We start from the raw sequence: 16734 nt of genomic DNA on the forward strand, positions 1-16734 counted from the left end.
AGACTATTGTATATTTTGGGTTGTAAACTTGTAATATCGTAATCTTTGTATAACTATTTTATGTTACAATATGTAATGCTTATTTGAAATTTGATGTTAAGAGTAAACTTTATTATGCATTCTTGTATTTTATAATCCAGGTTTTGAGTTTGAATTTTATTTTCATTGATATTTTGAAGATAAAGCTAGTACTTACTATGATCTTACTTAAATTTGAGAGAAAAACATGACAGAATTCTTAGATATCTTATATTTTACATTATTTATAATTATAAATTTATATATAGGTATATATTATATATAAATATATATTATGACATCATACTGACATCACTAGACCACAAGTCCGACCAATCCGATGACCTTTTCAAAACATCGGTCTTCTATGTAACATAAATATTGAGTAAAAGATGCTAATCTTTGAAGTCCAGTTAAAAGGCGCAAATCATCTCTCAAATATGGAAGAGACTCAAACCACATTAAAAATTTAAAATTTTAATAACGTGTTCAATTTGCTAAGAAAATGCAAACTTCCCTTATTTTGACAAACATCCAAAGAATTAAATATCAAGAAAAGCATACATATTTTTGATAAAACTTAAAATGGGGTGCACATCTTATTAAAAACTTCAGAAAAATTTGTGTCTTCTACCCTAAATGTTAATAAAAGAGAGGGATTAGCACTCTTCCCATCACAAATGTCACGCTCAACTTATCATGAAAATAAATCAATGAACAAATACGTAAAATAATTTCAATTGAGGCACTACTTAGCCGATGAAAATTTCTATTTACATGAGGGATAGGAAATGCCAAGGTACAGAAGGATCTTGAGTGCTAAGAAGCTACACGACCACACCTACATCTCTGAAACTATATTAAGAATTTTACAGGCTTAGTTTAATGACAACACAGATCACAAAATATTTCCATGTTTCAATTGACTATAGTATACAATTTCTGCCAATTACTGGAAGTACTATCATCCCAGTCCAGAGATACCTCTCTACGTTCTGCCAGGAGCACTCTCACTTCCAATTGCTTCATTTCATGGTTGCCCATCACAACCCTCAAATTCCACTGCAAATGAAAAGAAAATTCAGAAGCTAGAAAATTTGTTGAAATGTAATTTCGGACAGCTTAAGCAGGATTTAGATGACTAAAAATTTCAGCAAGAGAAGTTTAATTTAACTCACCTAATCAATTGATGATTTGGTGAAGGAAAAAGACTATTAGAAGTGCAACTTGGTATATGATAGGATTTGTGCCAAAAGTGTTGATGCTGGAGTTGAATGAGAACGTAAAAACATACCTCAAAAAAATGAAAACTACGCTCTTCACCTTGCTTCAGATTTGTCATTGAAGGACTCCAAAATCTAGAGCTCAAACTGTCAGGAACACTACTGTATATTTCCTAACCTTTCTCCAAAACTGCATTATAAATGCATAATTAGTGTAGTTTGTTCTAACAAAATATTTAATTACAACGGTTTTCATCCATGAGACAATCATCAACTACAGCCTCCAAGTTGTAAATGGTCAAGCCTTATTATATCAAGCCAGCTCTTTGAATCTAGCATTTCATTCTCCACAAAAGCAGAACAGATTTAAGATGGCTTGCCAATCTTCAACAGTTTCCATGATCTACCTGCAATACACATCCTGAACATAAGATTGACAATTTACAAAGAATGGTAGAAAAATTAACTTATGTCCAAGACATGCAAAGTCAAATGCAAAATGAAAACATCTGAGGGTCTATTCTCCCATCTTGTATGAAGGGGACAGATTCTATTGTAGAGGAATGACTTCGAAAGCATTAATTGACACTAGAAATTATAAGCTCACAAACGGAGAGAGTTATGAATGGACACAATTCAAAATCACAATAGCATGGAAGCCCATAAAAGAATATTTTACCTTCACAAGTACAAGAAAGCAGTTCATCATCCAATGATGCAATCCAAGGCATTTCCACCATTGAAATATGGCTCAACATTGATCAATAAAAGTTTGAGGTAAAGCACCATCTCTGTTCTCCATTATTAATCCATTTTAAGCTAATTTTTTTCAAAGACTTGGTCTATTAGACTTTAATCATTTGTTGAGTAGTCAACAATTAAAACTTGAAAAAGCCATACACTGTAATCATTTATTGAGTTAATTATAGTCAACTGCCCCCATAAAACAAAACTATTAAAAAACACTGAAGACTATTCCATAATTGATATCCATAGTAATCACTTGCTCCCATTAAACAGAAGTATCAGCTGATTAAAGAAACATGTATCGCACACTATACAACACTCAGCAGCAACAAGCAACAAGTTTACATATGACCGCCAAATCATCATGCCATACAAACACTACCAAGGGAGCATCATTCATGAGTCTGGTTCAATTAACATTTGAAAAGCATAAACGTTAATCATTTGACGAGTTAATCATAGTCAAATTAAAACTCAAAAGAAGCATACACTGTAATCATTTATTAAGTATAGTCAATTGCCCCCATTAAACAAAACTATCAAAAGACACATGAACCATAACTGATATCCATAGTAATCACTTGCCCCCATCAAACAGAAGTATAGGCTAAAAAAACACGTCTTGCACACTATATAACACTCAGCAGCAACGAGCAACGAATTTACATATGGCCACCAAATCATCATGCCTTACAAACAATGCCAAGGGAGCATCATTCAAGAATTATATTAAAATAATCTATATTTTCACAACCACAGATGGACGCATGCAAGCAAAAAAAATTCTGTTTTGATAGAGCATAATTACCTAAGGAATGCCACATGAATTACACCCACCAGAGGCACATATTAGAGCCATGCCAGAACTGGACTGCAATTTGCACAGAGTGTCAGAATTACACTGGGTGGTGGACTCTGATTGCTCCAAAGAGTTAGTGACTATCTGAGGCCTATCACGGGAAGGCTCCTCATGAGAATGGGAATCAGTATGAGCATCAGTAACAGCATCCTTTGTGTCACAGACATCATTCACTGTAACTGCATTAGCAGTTTGGTGACTCAGCTCAACAGGACGCCTACCCCCACAAGTTTGATTGTTGGGTTCTGCAGTGAAATTAGAGGAAGCTGTGCATAAAGGATGACTCTCTCTACCAACTGCAACTTCATGGCCATCGGGCATACAGCCCAGACTGGAAGAACTGATATTAGAACAAACTGGAAAATCTGGAGAGGAGCCATTTTCTACATCTCGTGCTCTTTGATGGACTGACTGGAAAGTCGGGAAAGCAGCTACATCACAAGAAAAGTTGCAAGGCATTGATATAATCATGGAATCAGCTCCACTGGATGCTAAACATCTCTCATGTAGGGCCACAGATCTATACTCTTTAGAAGCAACTTCATTTTTTACTCCACAAGTATCAACCATGTTGTCATCGGCATCTAAAGTACATCCTTTGACCCTCAACAGTTCAGAGCTATCATGCAAACTGCGTTTATTTAAACTGTTAAAGCTACAATTCGAAGAAGACCCACACAGTGGATAATTATCCTTTACATCAAGACAAGTCTGGCTGGTTGATTCTGAATCATGGCAGGCAACTGCATCCCTGGTTTGAGTACTAATGTCTGCAGGTTGTTGTACAGAGTCATCTTCATGTGAGACCACATCATCTTTACCAATACTACCATCTACTTTAACCTCACAAGAAACACTTTCTACAGCTGCCATTGATGCATGAACTTTTTTATCACAATTAGCTGCTATAGATGCATCATTCTTGCAGTCATTGATCCCCTCGGTTGTACACTGTGAAATAAATTCATGAACATCATTTGCTGACCCAATAGAACTCATGACAGTATCATTTTTCCCCTCATCACCAGTTATGCTCGGTTGAATAAGACAGTTTGCATCAGCAGAAGATTCTGCAAAATTTATTGTTTCAGTGGTTATGCCAGATGTATCATGCAACGAGCCACCAGGAAGTTGCAAGCCAGTGTCGGTAGCACTAGGCTCCCGATTAGTACCATCTATACAGTGGACAATGTCCGCACCAAAAATGATTGAATCAGGCCCATCAGAATTATTCACTCCCTCATGCACATTTTTATGAGCCTGTGAAAGTTCAGAGGACATCACAGCTACAAGAACAAACATAGAGTTAAAAACCACAGATACATGGATGTGGTTGACAGGAGAGCTATTATGTGATAAATGACTAGATACCTGCAGTGGGAATCATGTTTTCTTCAGAAAATTGATGCTTAAGTAGGGGTTTCTGTAACATATCTGTGCCTGGGAAAACTAACAAATTCATCCGCCTCATTACTTGCTTGTCTGATACATTAAGGTGCTTGAAACCGAAAACTGAAGTCCATGTCTGCATGAGTTCATGGATAGCAGGTATGACCAATTTCTCCACATTGAGGGTACAAAGAGCCTATAAAAATCAAAAATTGTTGCACCAAAGTCAGAAAGTTGAAATCAGCACCTAAAAGAGTACAAGAAGTTGATCTTTACAAATAAGTTATAAGTTGATTTTATGAATAAATTATAAATTAATCATAAATCCTGGCACACAGATGCTGAAACATGTATGTTCTTTACACGTACAAGAAGGTTGGCAAGTTCAATGTGCATCCCAGCAAAATGAGTGTATTTTGAAAGTCACCGAGGGGAAAAAAAATACCCAAAAGACATGTTGAGATTGAAGCAACACAACATGCATGAGAACAATGAGACAAAGTGAGGCACAAGGCTCTTCAGACTTCAAGGCATACCTCATTTATTTTTCACTTATTCTTGGTTTTTCCCTTATTTTTATCTGAACCTTCCAATATGCGATTTGTGCCTAGATTGAAGAATTATTTAAAAGAAAAAAAAAGTGAGAAAAAATGGACCATATTTATTATTATCTTGCAAATGCAACGTGACCCAACGTCTCTCAAATCCCAAGTTTTCTAACAACTGACCAAAGGCCAAGGCCAGGACACCAACCCTGTCAGACGTGATCGACCAAACAGGCTAGATACACCAATAGGCAAATCAAGTTTAAAAATGTTAAAAAAAAAAAAAAATCAGGATAACATTTTTCTTCTTTCCTTCTTGATTGACCAGAGTCACGAGACCCTACCGTCTTTCTTTCTTTCTTCTTGTCCTCCTTTTCTTCTTCTTCTTCTTCACATGGCCTGCTCTGCTGCTGTTAGTCAGAGCTGCTGTGACCCCCTTTTCAATGTAATTTTCTCCTTTTTTTCCCTTCTTGATCGACTAGCAGACCTAGCTTCTTTCTAACTTTTTTATCTCCTCTTTGTAATTCCTGCTGCTGTTTTATAGAATTTCTGGCTTCAACATATGCACTGTTCCCCCAACCCCACTTTTTCTTTGCTGCTTATTTTGGCTAGAAGACCTCGGTTGAGGATTGGCTAAAAGATGCAGGCTTGAGGTTTTAAAAGTCACAAGGACCTCTGAAGTTTGTTAACAGACACAGACCACCCCAGGGGTTTTCAAAGTACCACAGAAACCCTGAGCTTGATGTTAAATTAGAGTGGGGTGTAAGTGTCTCAGAAATCAAATGTCCAAGGAGGCATGCAGGATCCAAACCTCGGGAAGGTTCATGACCTCAGGAAGCAGAAGGTGGGGGGCGCTGCTGTGATGCACTCAATGTCCTAATCTTTTAATACACAGCTGGTACCAAGCCCGGGTAAAGGAGGAGGGTTGCGTTCGGTAGCTGACAGCCAGCATAAAACTCGCTAGATCACTATGATATTTAAGGAATGAACATATTTGTGGTAAGTTAGGCATAACTCCAGTATAAGATAAGATAAGGGAAGGACGACTTTCATGGTTTGGGCACAGCAACATAAGTTACATAATGCACCAGTGAGAAAGAGTGAGTTAGTTACTATAAGGGGCAGTAGAAGGGATAAGGGTCAACCTAAAATAACTTGGAATGAGATAGCAAGGATTTAACAGCACTGAATTTGTTGAAGGAAATTGTCCATCATCGCATAAATTGGCGGAAAAAGGATTCATGCAGTCAACCCCACCTAGTGGGACTTAAGGCTTGGTTTGTTGTTGTTGTTGTTGTAGAGGGCCAACTAACGCCAAACTGTTGCTCAGTTTGACACTACAATGTGTTGACCAAAATGTTTAGGAATTAGGACTCACTTTTTGAACTCTTGGATTTAGTAAATTTTAGATAACTTTTCAAAATTTCATCTACATTTTAGTATTTTGACCAAATTTTGTTTATAGAAACATGCAGTAACGTGCTAAAGAATAAGAAAGAAAAATAATTTGACACATGCATATGAAAAAAGATCTTGTATGGAGACAATATAAACCAACTGGAAATGATGGCCTAGTAAGTCCCACTGTATCTCCATCGCCATAATTAGCAGGCAACAACAAGAACAAAAATTTGGCGCAGAAGCTGAATATAAGATCATGGCTCACAAAAGTTTAGAGGAAATATGCATCCAGCATCATTATGATTGATAGGGAGCCGATCATGGCTCACAAAAGTTTAGAGGAAATATGCATCCAGCACCATTATGATTGATAGGGAGCCTCCTTGTTCATTGCAATTAGCAACTTATCCAACATTTTTTCAGATAAAATGTATACACATTAATTGTCAATTGTAAAGATAACATGTTGACTAGAGAAATTGTCAATTCCTATTTGGAAATAAAATGACGCGAATTTGTTGAAAAATAATAAATTTCATGAGAATGTAAGAAGTTGGGCTAATAACTATGCTCCCCTTGAAGGGATAATGTACTTCTCTGTAGTATACAGTAATCTAGTCCTTCATTTCTCCCAAATACATCAAACAAAATGAAGGGCATGACAAACTTTTGATGAAAAAAAAAAACACACACATGCACTACAGTCCCTTTTTGTTGCCTTCAATGTTAAATGACACCTATCCATGAGATTTGTGACATCAATACCCAAACAAGAATCATGCACTAGTAAGCAGATGATACTTAAAAGTCATCCATCCAATATCAACAATAAAACATTTGAGACGTAATAAATTAAAATGCAATACTCTTGAACAGCCCAGAAGGATAGAGAACGAAGGAAAATCAACAAAAATATAACTCCATGATGTGTCACAGACACTATTCTGCAGTGACATTTCTATAAGCATTTCTGTAAGTTCAAATAAAAACAAATAAAAGAGAAGAATGATACAATAATTAATTCCAAATCCCAATCACATAAAATACAGGCAAACAATACAACATTTGATTCAGAACATACAGATTCAATTGCAACTAGAAGCCGACGGCACATTCCTTGACGCCTATACATATTACGAGTCGCAATGAACGGCATCTCTGCTAACTGGTTCCCGTGAATCCTAATAACCAAAATGCAAATCATGGAACCATTAGTATTTCAGCTTACTCTTGCACAAGCACACATATATGCAAGCAAGCAACATATATTAGCATCTCATGTACAAATAACCATCTAACTTGCACTCCGGTTTTTTTTTTAAAATAACAAAAGAAGATATATTAGATAAAGAGAAGAGAAGGGACAACATGTGGGGACAAGAAGTCCACCAAATAAAGGAAAAAAGAAACAAGAAAGAACATGAAGAATAAAAAAACAAAATTTACAAAATAAAACTAAAGAATATTAGCCAAGAAACCCCCTCTTCAAACCCTATCTATCATAGTTTACTGAGCTCTTCAAATTCACTAATTCCCTTTGTCCCTTCATCTTTCGAATTTTACAACCATCTGTATGCACTTCATTTCCTCTGATGTAACTCAACTTTAAACCCATTTTATCCAAAAGATTTTGAGCTTCTAACTCATTCCTAGGAATTTTCACATGTGTAGGCAGAATGGAGCCTGCCCTGTCATTTGTTCACCAACACACCATTACTGAAAATAAAATGTCCCTCCAAACCTATCTCATGGCAAGAATGAGAAATGTACCCATGGTGTCCTCGAATTTCGAATCTGAAAAATCCCCCATTTCTTTACCATGTTTCCTTAACTAACCTCATAACTACATCCAGCCTTTCTTAGCATTCAGGTCTTCCACAATACAGAACTCGCCATTAGAATTTCTGCTTGATAACTTTGGCACTGAACTCACCAGAATTTTCTTTCTTTTCTTCAGAAACCTTCTTCAATTCAGCACCCATACAAGCCGCTCACCTTCAAGCATAAACTTTGTTACCTTCAAATCTATCAGCATTAAAACGACAACCATCAGATTTGTCCCCAAACCCAGCTTCTTCTTTTTTAATCTTTTCCAACCCACCTTCTAATACCTCTTTGAAACTTCACATAATTTTAACAACACCATCTTGTTTCAAATCTAAAGTGCTAGAATTCTGAAATACTTGGTCATTCCAACTCGAGTCTCAGAAAACTGGATGCTAGATTTGGATTCCATAAGCAGCATGTTGGAGTCCCCCACCCTATACTCATTTTCCGAGATCTAGGAGCAAACTTTGGACCAGCCCTTTATCCAGAACCAATAAGGAAGTACTCAGGTCACCATTACCGCGTGCATGGACCTGAATATCATCCTGACCTTCCTGCACTGGAAGCCCATATGAGGAGAGCCTTCCTTTGGATCCAAGGAATCAAAATTTCCTAGACATTGGCTTGTTCAAATCATTATCCCAATTTAGTCAACAAAGAAATACCTCCTTTTTCAATAACTTGGGCAAAGTCCAAAACGAGTAACATACAATCAGCCCAATTCTTTTTGCAGCCTCCTCCTTGAAAGCAACCCTAGCCACATCTAAGATGTTCACAATGCCATCCAGAACCCTAGAATTCTTCACATTATTGATCGATTCCCATCAAATTGCTATGGCCCCTGGTTCGTTCAGATGCAGTGCACCTCCACACCAACAGCACAGTTCTTCTTTCCCAGCCAACACACACTGCTTTCCAGAATAAACTTGGCTACTGGGACCCTCACCTCACTGTGTCTCTATTTGCCTTCCAACACCACTTGACTCCACAACCTTTGGTGTGAAGAACTATCATCACCACACCCCAGAATCCTAATAAAAAACCTTTGCTATCTCACAAAAGTTGCATGCAAAGCTTTGCCACCCACTGCCTTTAGCTCGTCCAAGAATAAACACTGAAAATTTCTTTCCCTTCCATCCCAGCCCTAATTCCAAATACTTTCCTACCTTCATCCATCTTATCAACATCCCATACTTCATGAATCCCATTTGAATAGTTCAAAATCCCCTTTGCATCCGATTGAAAGAAGACAAACCATCAGCAAACCAGAACACAATTTCTATAGAAAAAACTAAACACCTGTTACAAGAGACATTATTATTGACCACCTTCATTATCCTAGGTCACACGGAAAAAAGATTTCTCCCGAACCTTGTCTAATCGCAGATCAGAGAATTTTCCTTTGATCTGAACCGATCATTTCGGCATAACCTACCGCAAGAAAATCCATAAGATCGAATGCACAAGAGGGAAAGAGGAAACTTATTGCGAGAGAGAGAGAGAGAGAGAGAGAGAGAGAGAGAGAGCAAGACATCTCAGTGTCCCTTTAAGTTCGATGGTAGTTCAAATCCTCAGTGTTTCTTAGATTGGTTTGTCAACGACTCATCATGAACTCGCACTCCGATTTTTTTCACATGACAAAATAAACATATTACAAGAATTTTTTTTTTAAAAATTACTAGCTAAAGGACGACCAGAAATACTACAAACCAAATAAAAAATAATAAAAATAAAACTTAATGCAACAAAAATAAGAAGCCCCTTCTTAATCCTTGCCTTCATAACTAATAGAAGACTTCTTAGCAAGATCACATTGACCTTTTCTCCCTTTGATCTTACCATCATTCAAGTATACTTCTTATCTAGGATCAGACAACCATAAAATCATCTTACCTAACAGCTGGCAGTATCATTCTAAATAACTATCCCGCCCAGGAGAATTAAGAGTAGACAAAACACCATCCCTAACTTGATCTTTCACCAGCTGCTCCAGCTCCTTCCCATCTTCAAGAATAGGAATACTTTTTAGACCTTCACCAACTAGAACATAGGAATCTGAACCGTTTCTTTTTCCCCTTCCCAGTTACCACCCTCACTCACCTGATTTTGCTGGCAATTCCTTCAAAAATTTGACAACAAACAAACTACCATCAGTATTCATTTTTAATGATTTAGTTAACTGAAAATCAGAACCATTCAAAGAATTCTTCAAATCAAGTCCATCTTGCATTGCTGTTCATGGAGTATGAAGTTTAAATCTTTAATAGACCCTTCCTGATCAGTATCCATCCCACAACACTAACATGATTTTTTCCACCACCGTTATACACATTAGGATAACCATCTCATAGATAAAATTTTGGCCATCATGACCCCTGCCCAAACTCCTACAACTGCCAACTCTAATATCATTACCCCAAGTCATCTTGGGAGAAATGGTCCTAGGTACCTCCACATCACATACATTATTTATGAAATTTTATTTCACATTTAGTAAGCAGATCAACAGTAAAACATGATCTATCATCTGTGCTAGATCGCTCATCACCATTCTGAATGGGCCACCCATCTGATTTTGGGAAGAAACTTCTAGGGAAGAATCAACCGAACCATAACCTTTCCACTTCTCCACTTGCCAAACACGAAAACCATTCATCCAGGAATCCTTCTTTCCTGAAACTGACTGTCCAAAGACCACCCCCACCCCCCAAATTGAAGATTTACACAACATGATAGAAATAATGTGATGGTGCATGCTAAGGGATGTTGAAGTTCAAAATCTCCAGTTAAGGCTGGGCATTGAGTTGATTATAGGTCAATGATAATATGCTTGGTATGAAACAAACCTGAGCATATGTTGTAATTGAGAAACTACTGTATTCTGGAGGAATATTCTCTTTGAGAATTTCAAAGGGAAAATGGGCTTCAAGGTGGTTGATTTTCTACAAATCAGTCAAAGAAGGAGAAGGCACATTACAACAATATAGACAGAAAATACTAGGGTGTAGAAATTGTGGTTCCTGGGATATAGAGAAGTATGAGGAAGAAAGCCTTGTCTATAATGGGCTTCTCAATAAAAGCCTAGTTGTACATGGGTGGTGAGGATGGAGTTTCTGTTGATCAGGGAATAGGGATGGGAGAATTCCAGTGATTCCAGTTGGAAAATTCAGCAAGAAAAGTTGTCCTAAGGCTGCTGGTTTCACAGGAAAGTCATTGAGTCTGGAAAAGTGAAGATTTTCAAATTTTAAAAAATATCCTCCTAAGGCTGCTGTTTTGAAAGCTGTGCTGAAGATAATTGAAGTGGAAAAAAATTTACATTACGAATTTTGAGCCTGGAGGACTTACTCTAAAGTATGTATATCCGATAGGGCCCAAGAAAGAAAAAACGGGCTGACGTAGCAGCTTTAGTCTGTGGAAAAAGAGAAGCCCAAATTAACTAGAAAGCCAGGATACTCCGAGGGCCTTCTTTGAATGATAGTGGCCCAAGTTTACACTCTTTGGGGGAGACGAAGATGAAATCACGTGGTTTTCTGAAGCTGCCTAAAAGATCAAATAGAGAGTTCAAAAGGCTTGAGAAATCAAGGAATGAGGAGAAACCTGAGAAGGTGACTCCATGCATCCTGATTAATATCGAAAAATTACAAGAAATAGAAGAATCTCAGAAAATACTGAAAGACATGAAAGGGAAAAATCTGTTGTTAGTCCCTCTTTCCATCAGATCAGAAGAGAAGTTATCAGGGTTTCATAAGAATATTCAGCTCATGCAAATAGGGAAGATTTTACAAAAAGCTGGATTCTCAGAGATATTTGTAGAAGATACAAGAACATCAAGTATGGAGATAGGCAGGGAATCTGACGTGAAGAATTCAGAGTCTAATACACAAAGATGTAGTCTTTTTGATACTGAATTGGAAGATTAGTACGAATATGATAACAACTAGCTGCTGGAACAGATTCAGGAATACAAGGATGTCTGTCTGATTTCATCTCAGTTGAAAGATGTGCAAAATTCAGAGGCTGATACTAAGGAACTAAAAAAAATTGGGATGAAGATCAAAATGAAAATCTAAAGCAAGTCTTTTTAGAAGGAGGTAGGAAACTATAACAGGTCTGCCTTTTCCAATCAATCTGGTAAGGTTTTTTCAAGCTTTTCTATAGGTTCAAGGAATCTTTTTTATGAGGAAGATTTGGATGCTAATACATGGATAATTCTTTTGTCCCCAGCCTTTATTCCATCCTGTGACTGATCCTAAGTCTGGTCCTATAAATTCTGAAACCTGCAATGAGTTAATTAATTCTGCAAAAAGTATCCTGCCTACGCCTGTGGTTAACCTAATTGAAACAAATTACCTTTCTTGCCAAAGGGAACTAGGTTCTGCAGGAGAGACATCAACCCTTGATCGATTGGAAGATGTGAGGGACAGCCAGGAGCCACAGGAGCTTACAGACAGATTGGGTTGCTCTCTGGTTAATCTTTTGGACCAGACTGTTAAGGTTGTTGTCTCTCCTAGAACCGATGAGAGGAAAAAAGAAGTGGAAAAAGAATTGCAAAAATTAGCCTCTAACTTTAACTATGAAGGGGGGAAGGACAACAGGGTTAAGGGCAGTAAGGTGGTAGAATGAAGATTTTGAGTTGGAATATTAGGGGTCTGAGCTGCCCTAGCAAACGTCGTCAGATTGAGGATATTGTTAAGGTAGCCCCAAACCTAGTTATGCTTCAAGAGGAACTTAAAGGTGGTGGACAGTTTCCTGCTAAGAGCATTTGGGACTCTAGATTCAAAGATTGGGTCTGGCTCCACGGGCAGTATTGTGATAATTTGGGACACCAGATTTGCAAGCAAATTGGATGTTCTCATTGGTTCTTTTTCTGCTTGTGTTCATTTAGAGGTCAAAGATAAGGGCCGGTGGTAGTTTACCTCGGTCTATAGGCCAAATAACCCTTGGTTGAAGGGCATTTTTTGGGATGAATTCACTGCAATTTTAGAAATGTGTTCCTTCAGTTGGCGTTTGAGGGGTGATTTTAATGTTATTAGGTCCACTAATGAGAAGTTGGGAGATTCTAGAATCACCTCAAGCATGAGGGGTTTCGATACTTTGATTAGGGAGTGTGATCTGCGGGATATTCCACTCTCAAATGCCCAGTTTAGTTGGTTTGCAGATGGCACTAGGAAAGTGGCTACTAGGATTGGTAGGTTTCTGTTTACCACTAAATGGGAAGATACTTTTCCCACTCTTACTCAAGAAGTACTCCCTAGAGTGATTTCTGATCATTTAGTTCTTGAATCTAATCCTATTAAGTGGCACCCTACTCAGTCTAGATTTGGAAATATGTGGTTGACTCATCTGAATTTTCGGAGCTTGGTTAAGAATTGGTGGAGTGCACTATGGAAGGTCGGGAAGGTTTTTGTTTTCTGAAAAATAAAAAAATGAAGTATGTGAAGGAGAATTTAAAAAACTGGAATATGGAGACTTCTGGTGATGGTTGATCTAGAAAAATATATATATATTCTTCAGGAACTGGGTGTGATTGATAGATTGGCTGAGGGGGGACCTCTTTCGAGGACATTGTTGGTAGACGAGTCCAATGGTCTAATGAGTTTCTAAAAGTTGTTTTTAGAGAAGAGATGAATTGGAGACAAAAAAAAATCTACTCAAGAATGGGGGTTGTAATTCTAGGCTTTTCCATAAGGTGGCGATTGGTAGAAATAACTTTATTAAAGAACTTGGGAATGATAGGGGAGAGGTTATTAGGGATCCTAACCATATTGCGTGCCTGATTATTGAATTTCACAAGAATCTCTTTCCAGAGGAGAATGAGGATAGAGCTATGATTGAGGGACTGGATTTGGTGTCCTATATCAACTAATAAAGCTGCTTGGCCAGAGAGACCTTTGAGGAAAAGGAGATCAAAAGCTCGATTTTGAGATGGATAACCAAATTGTTTTATTATGGACTTCTTTCAGGATAGTTGGGAGACCTCAAAGTTTTTCTTGAATTCTTTCACAATGGAGAAAAAGGGAGGAATTCGAATTCCACTTTTACTACGTTGGACCCCAAAAAGAGATGTATGGTTAAAGTCAAGGACTTTAGACCTATTAGCTTGGTAACTAGTGTCTATACGATTTTGATTAAGGTGTTATCTATAATAGGTTGGCTACTACTTATAGATTGGCTACTATTCTAAGGGACACTATCTATCTTAGCCAAAGTGCTTTTGTAGGTAACAGACAGATCCTAGATGCGGCCTTGATAGCTAATGAGGGGGTTGAAGATGCTATTCACAAGAATAAGAGGGATCTGGCATTGAAATTGTATTTAGAGAAACCTTATGATAGGGTGAGTTGGAGCTTCTTGGACAAGATTATGGCTAGAAAAGTTTTCAGCCTGAAGTGGAGGAAATGGATTGGAGGGTGTCTATCTTCTGTGGTCTTTTTTGTCTTAGTAAACAGCGAGGCCAAGTCTTGGTTTCATGCGTCCAGGGGTCCAAAAGGAGATCTTCTTTCTCCCTTTCTTTTTACTATTGTTGTTGATGTCCTGAGTAGGATGATGGAGAGAGGTGTAGACAGAGGGTTGGTGAAGGAATTAAGGGGTTATAGGAATTGCATCATATCTCATCTTCAGTTCACAGATGATATTACTCTCTTTATATCACATAACATAAGTTGCTTCTCAAATTTGTTGACCATCTTACAGGTGTTAAAGAAAGTATCCAAGCTGAAAATTAATTTCTCTAAGAGAGATCTGGCAGGTCTGAATACTAATGCGGATCCTTTTGCTAGGCTAGCTGGTTGTGTCATTTTGACTTGGCCTATTACTCATTTAGGTATCCCCCTCAGTGGTAACCCCAAGGTGGACACTTTCTAGGACCCTGTTTTTGAGAGAGTGGCTAGGAGACTGGACAGGCGGAAAGGAGCGTTCTTCATTTTAGGGGGTCATATTACACGTTCACATTTGTCTATCTTCCATCCCTTTAGAATCCCTGTGACATTGGAGCAGCGGCTTGAGAAATTAATGAGGAACAGTGGAGAGGGTAGTAGAGATCATCTTGTAGGTTGGAAGACTGTTTGTAGGCCTAAAAGGGAGGCAAGTTTGGGTGTTGGTAACTTGGTGCCCAAAAACATCTCTTTGGTCGAACCTAATTCTCTTTGGCATACAGTAATTCACAGCAAATTTGGACTGCTACAAAATAGGTGAGATGCTAAAGTGGGAATTAACATTATTTATTCGAGTCTTGGAAGTTTGTATCTCAGATTTATGATTATTTCCTTCCTAAAGTCCATTATACAGTGGGTAATGGGGAGCATATTCGCTTTTGGGAGGATCATTGGGTAAATGAGATGCCTTTGGCAAGTACTTTTTTCTTTTGCAAGAAGATGAGCATTCTTGGAACCTCCATCATGTGAGAAATCTAACTAAGGGAGAGATTATTGAGATGCTTCTTTTGACCAGGTTGCTCATTTCTTTTCATGTTCATTTGGGGAGTGATAATAGTGTTTGGAGTTTAGATCCTTCTAGGAATTCACTTGAAAATCTTTTTTCACCTACTTGACTTGTGATTCTACTGCAGATCCTTTTGCTTTATATCCTTTGATTTGGAAAGCTAAAGCTCCCTCAAAATAAAAGCTTTTATTTGGACTGCAATACTTGAAAGAATTGATACCAATGATTTGCTTCAAAAGAGAAGAGCTAATGAGGTCATGTCCCCCAACATTTGTGTTCTTTGTATAAGGAGTGAAGAGACTTGTTCGCATTTGTTTCTTCATTGCCCTTTCATGTTGACTATTTGGAATAAGTTATTTGGTATATGTGGTGAAAATTGGGCCTGTTCATACACTTTGAAAGCCTTTTATACAATTACTTTAGGGATTCTGGCAAAGGAAAGGATAGGAAAGCTCTATGGCATTGCACCGTTGTGGCTATTATTTGGTGGGTTTCGTTGGAAAAGAACACTAGAATATTCAAAAGTGTGGCTACTGCTAACAATTTGCTTTGGAGTAGGGTGGTATATCTTGCGTCACTGTGGGTGTGGCAAATGGTTTTTGTCATCATGTTTCTATGGAAGACTAGCAGCAGGACTGGCTAACCCTATTACCTTGAGTTTGGTTCTCTATTTAGGTTGCATTCTTCATAACTAGTTTTTTACATGTAACGGAAGGATTTCTTATCCTCCCCAACTTTTCTTTTTTCTTTTCCTTTCTAATTTCTGAGGTACATTCTTCTCTCTTTTAATACAAGTCTTTGCTTATCAAAAAGAGGCGTGGAGGGGAGGGCAGGGGTGGGAGTTCCCCACGACCTAGGAGCCACCCAAGCTTCACCAAAACAAGAGAAAAGAGCATTTCAAAAGATAGTTTGTCACTCTACAATGAAGCAAGCAGTGCATTTGCCTCTTTGAGGGCATTGAAGATCAAGCACATATCACGGCTGGGAACCTTGTAGAGTGGGTCTTCTACACTGTAACAAATTAAGCAAATTAAGCCTAGATACAGTCCAAATAAACCTCTGAATCTTAAGGGAGTTTAGTGTTCCAAATGATGTGGTTCCAAAGAAAATGGTTGGAAAAATGACTGTTGGAGGAGATCAAGATAGGAGAGCCAGCCATTATAAAGAGACGCCACCCACCAAGACCTTAGACCTCTCTAAATCCCATGATATTAAATAATGGACGTTACGTAGCAGCCAACCGCCGTTACATAACGAAATTTCTATGCCCCAATACAAATACAGG

General features: G+C 37.9%; 1 protein-coding gene across 4 annotated transcripts in view; it reads right to left on the reverse strand.

Moving 5' to 3' along the window:
- Positions 1-715: 715 nt before the first annotated feature.
- LOC131155706 (uncharacterized) overlaps positions 716-16734 on the reverse strand; it is a 45704-nt gene continuing 29685 nt past the window's right edge. For 2 of the 4 annotated variants that reach the window (XR_009136883.1, XR_009136884.1), the window contains exons 7-11: positions 7264-7363; positions 4219-4432; positions 2797-4133; positions 1313-1648; positions 716-1080 (exon numbers count right to left, since the gene is read on the reverse strand). Coding sequence is in view for 1 of the 4 variants with exons in the window: in XM_058109050.1 (XP_057965033.1) it covers positions 2797-4133; positions 4219-4432; positions 7264-7363 (1651 nt within the window). In the remaining 3 variants the exon portion in view is untranslated. Of the gene's footprint in view, positions 1649-2796; positions 4134-4218; positions 4433-7263; positions 7364-16734 lie in introns of all 4 variants that reach the window. The other 2 variants (XR_009136882.1, XM_058109050.1) reach the window with 2 other exon arrangements.

Source organism: Malania oleifera, chromosome 5 (genome assembly GCF_029873635.1).
Source record: "Malania oleifera isolate guangnan ecotype guangnan chromosome 5, ASM2987363v1, whole genome shotgun sequence".
Lineage (NCBI taxonomy): Eukaryota > Viridiplantae > Streptophyta > Magnoliopsida > Santalales > Ximeniaceae > Malania > Malania oleifera.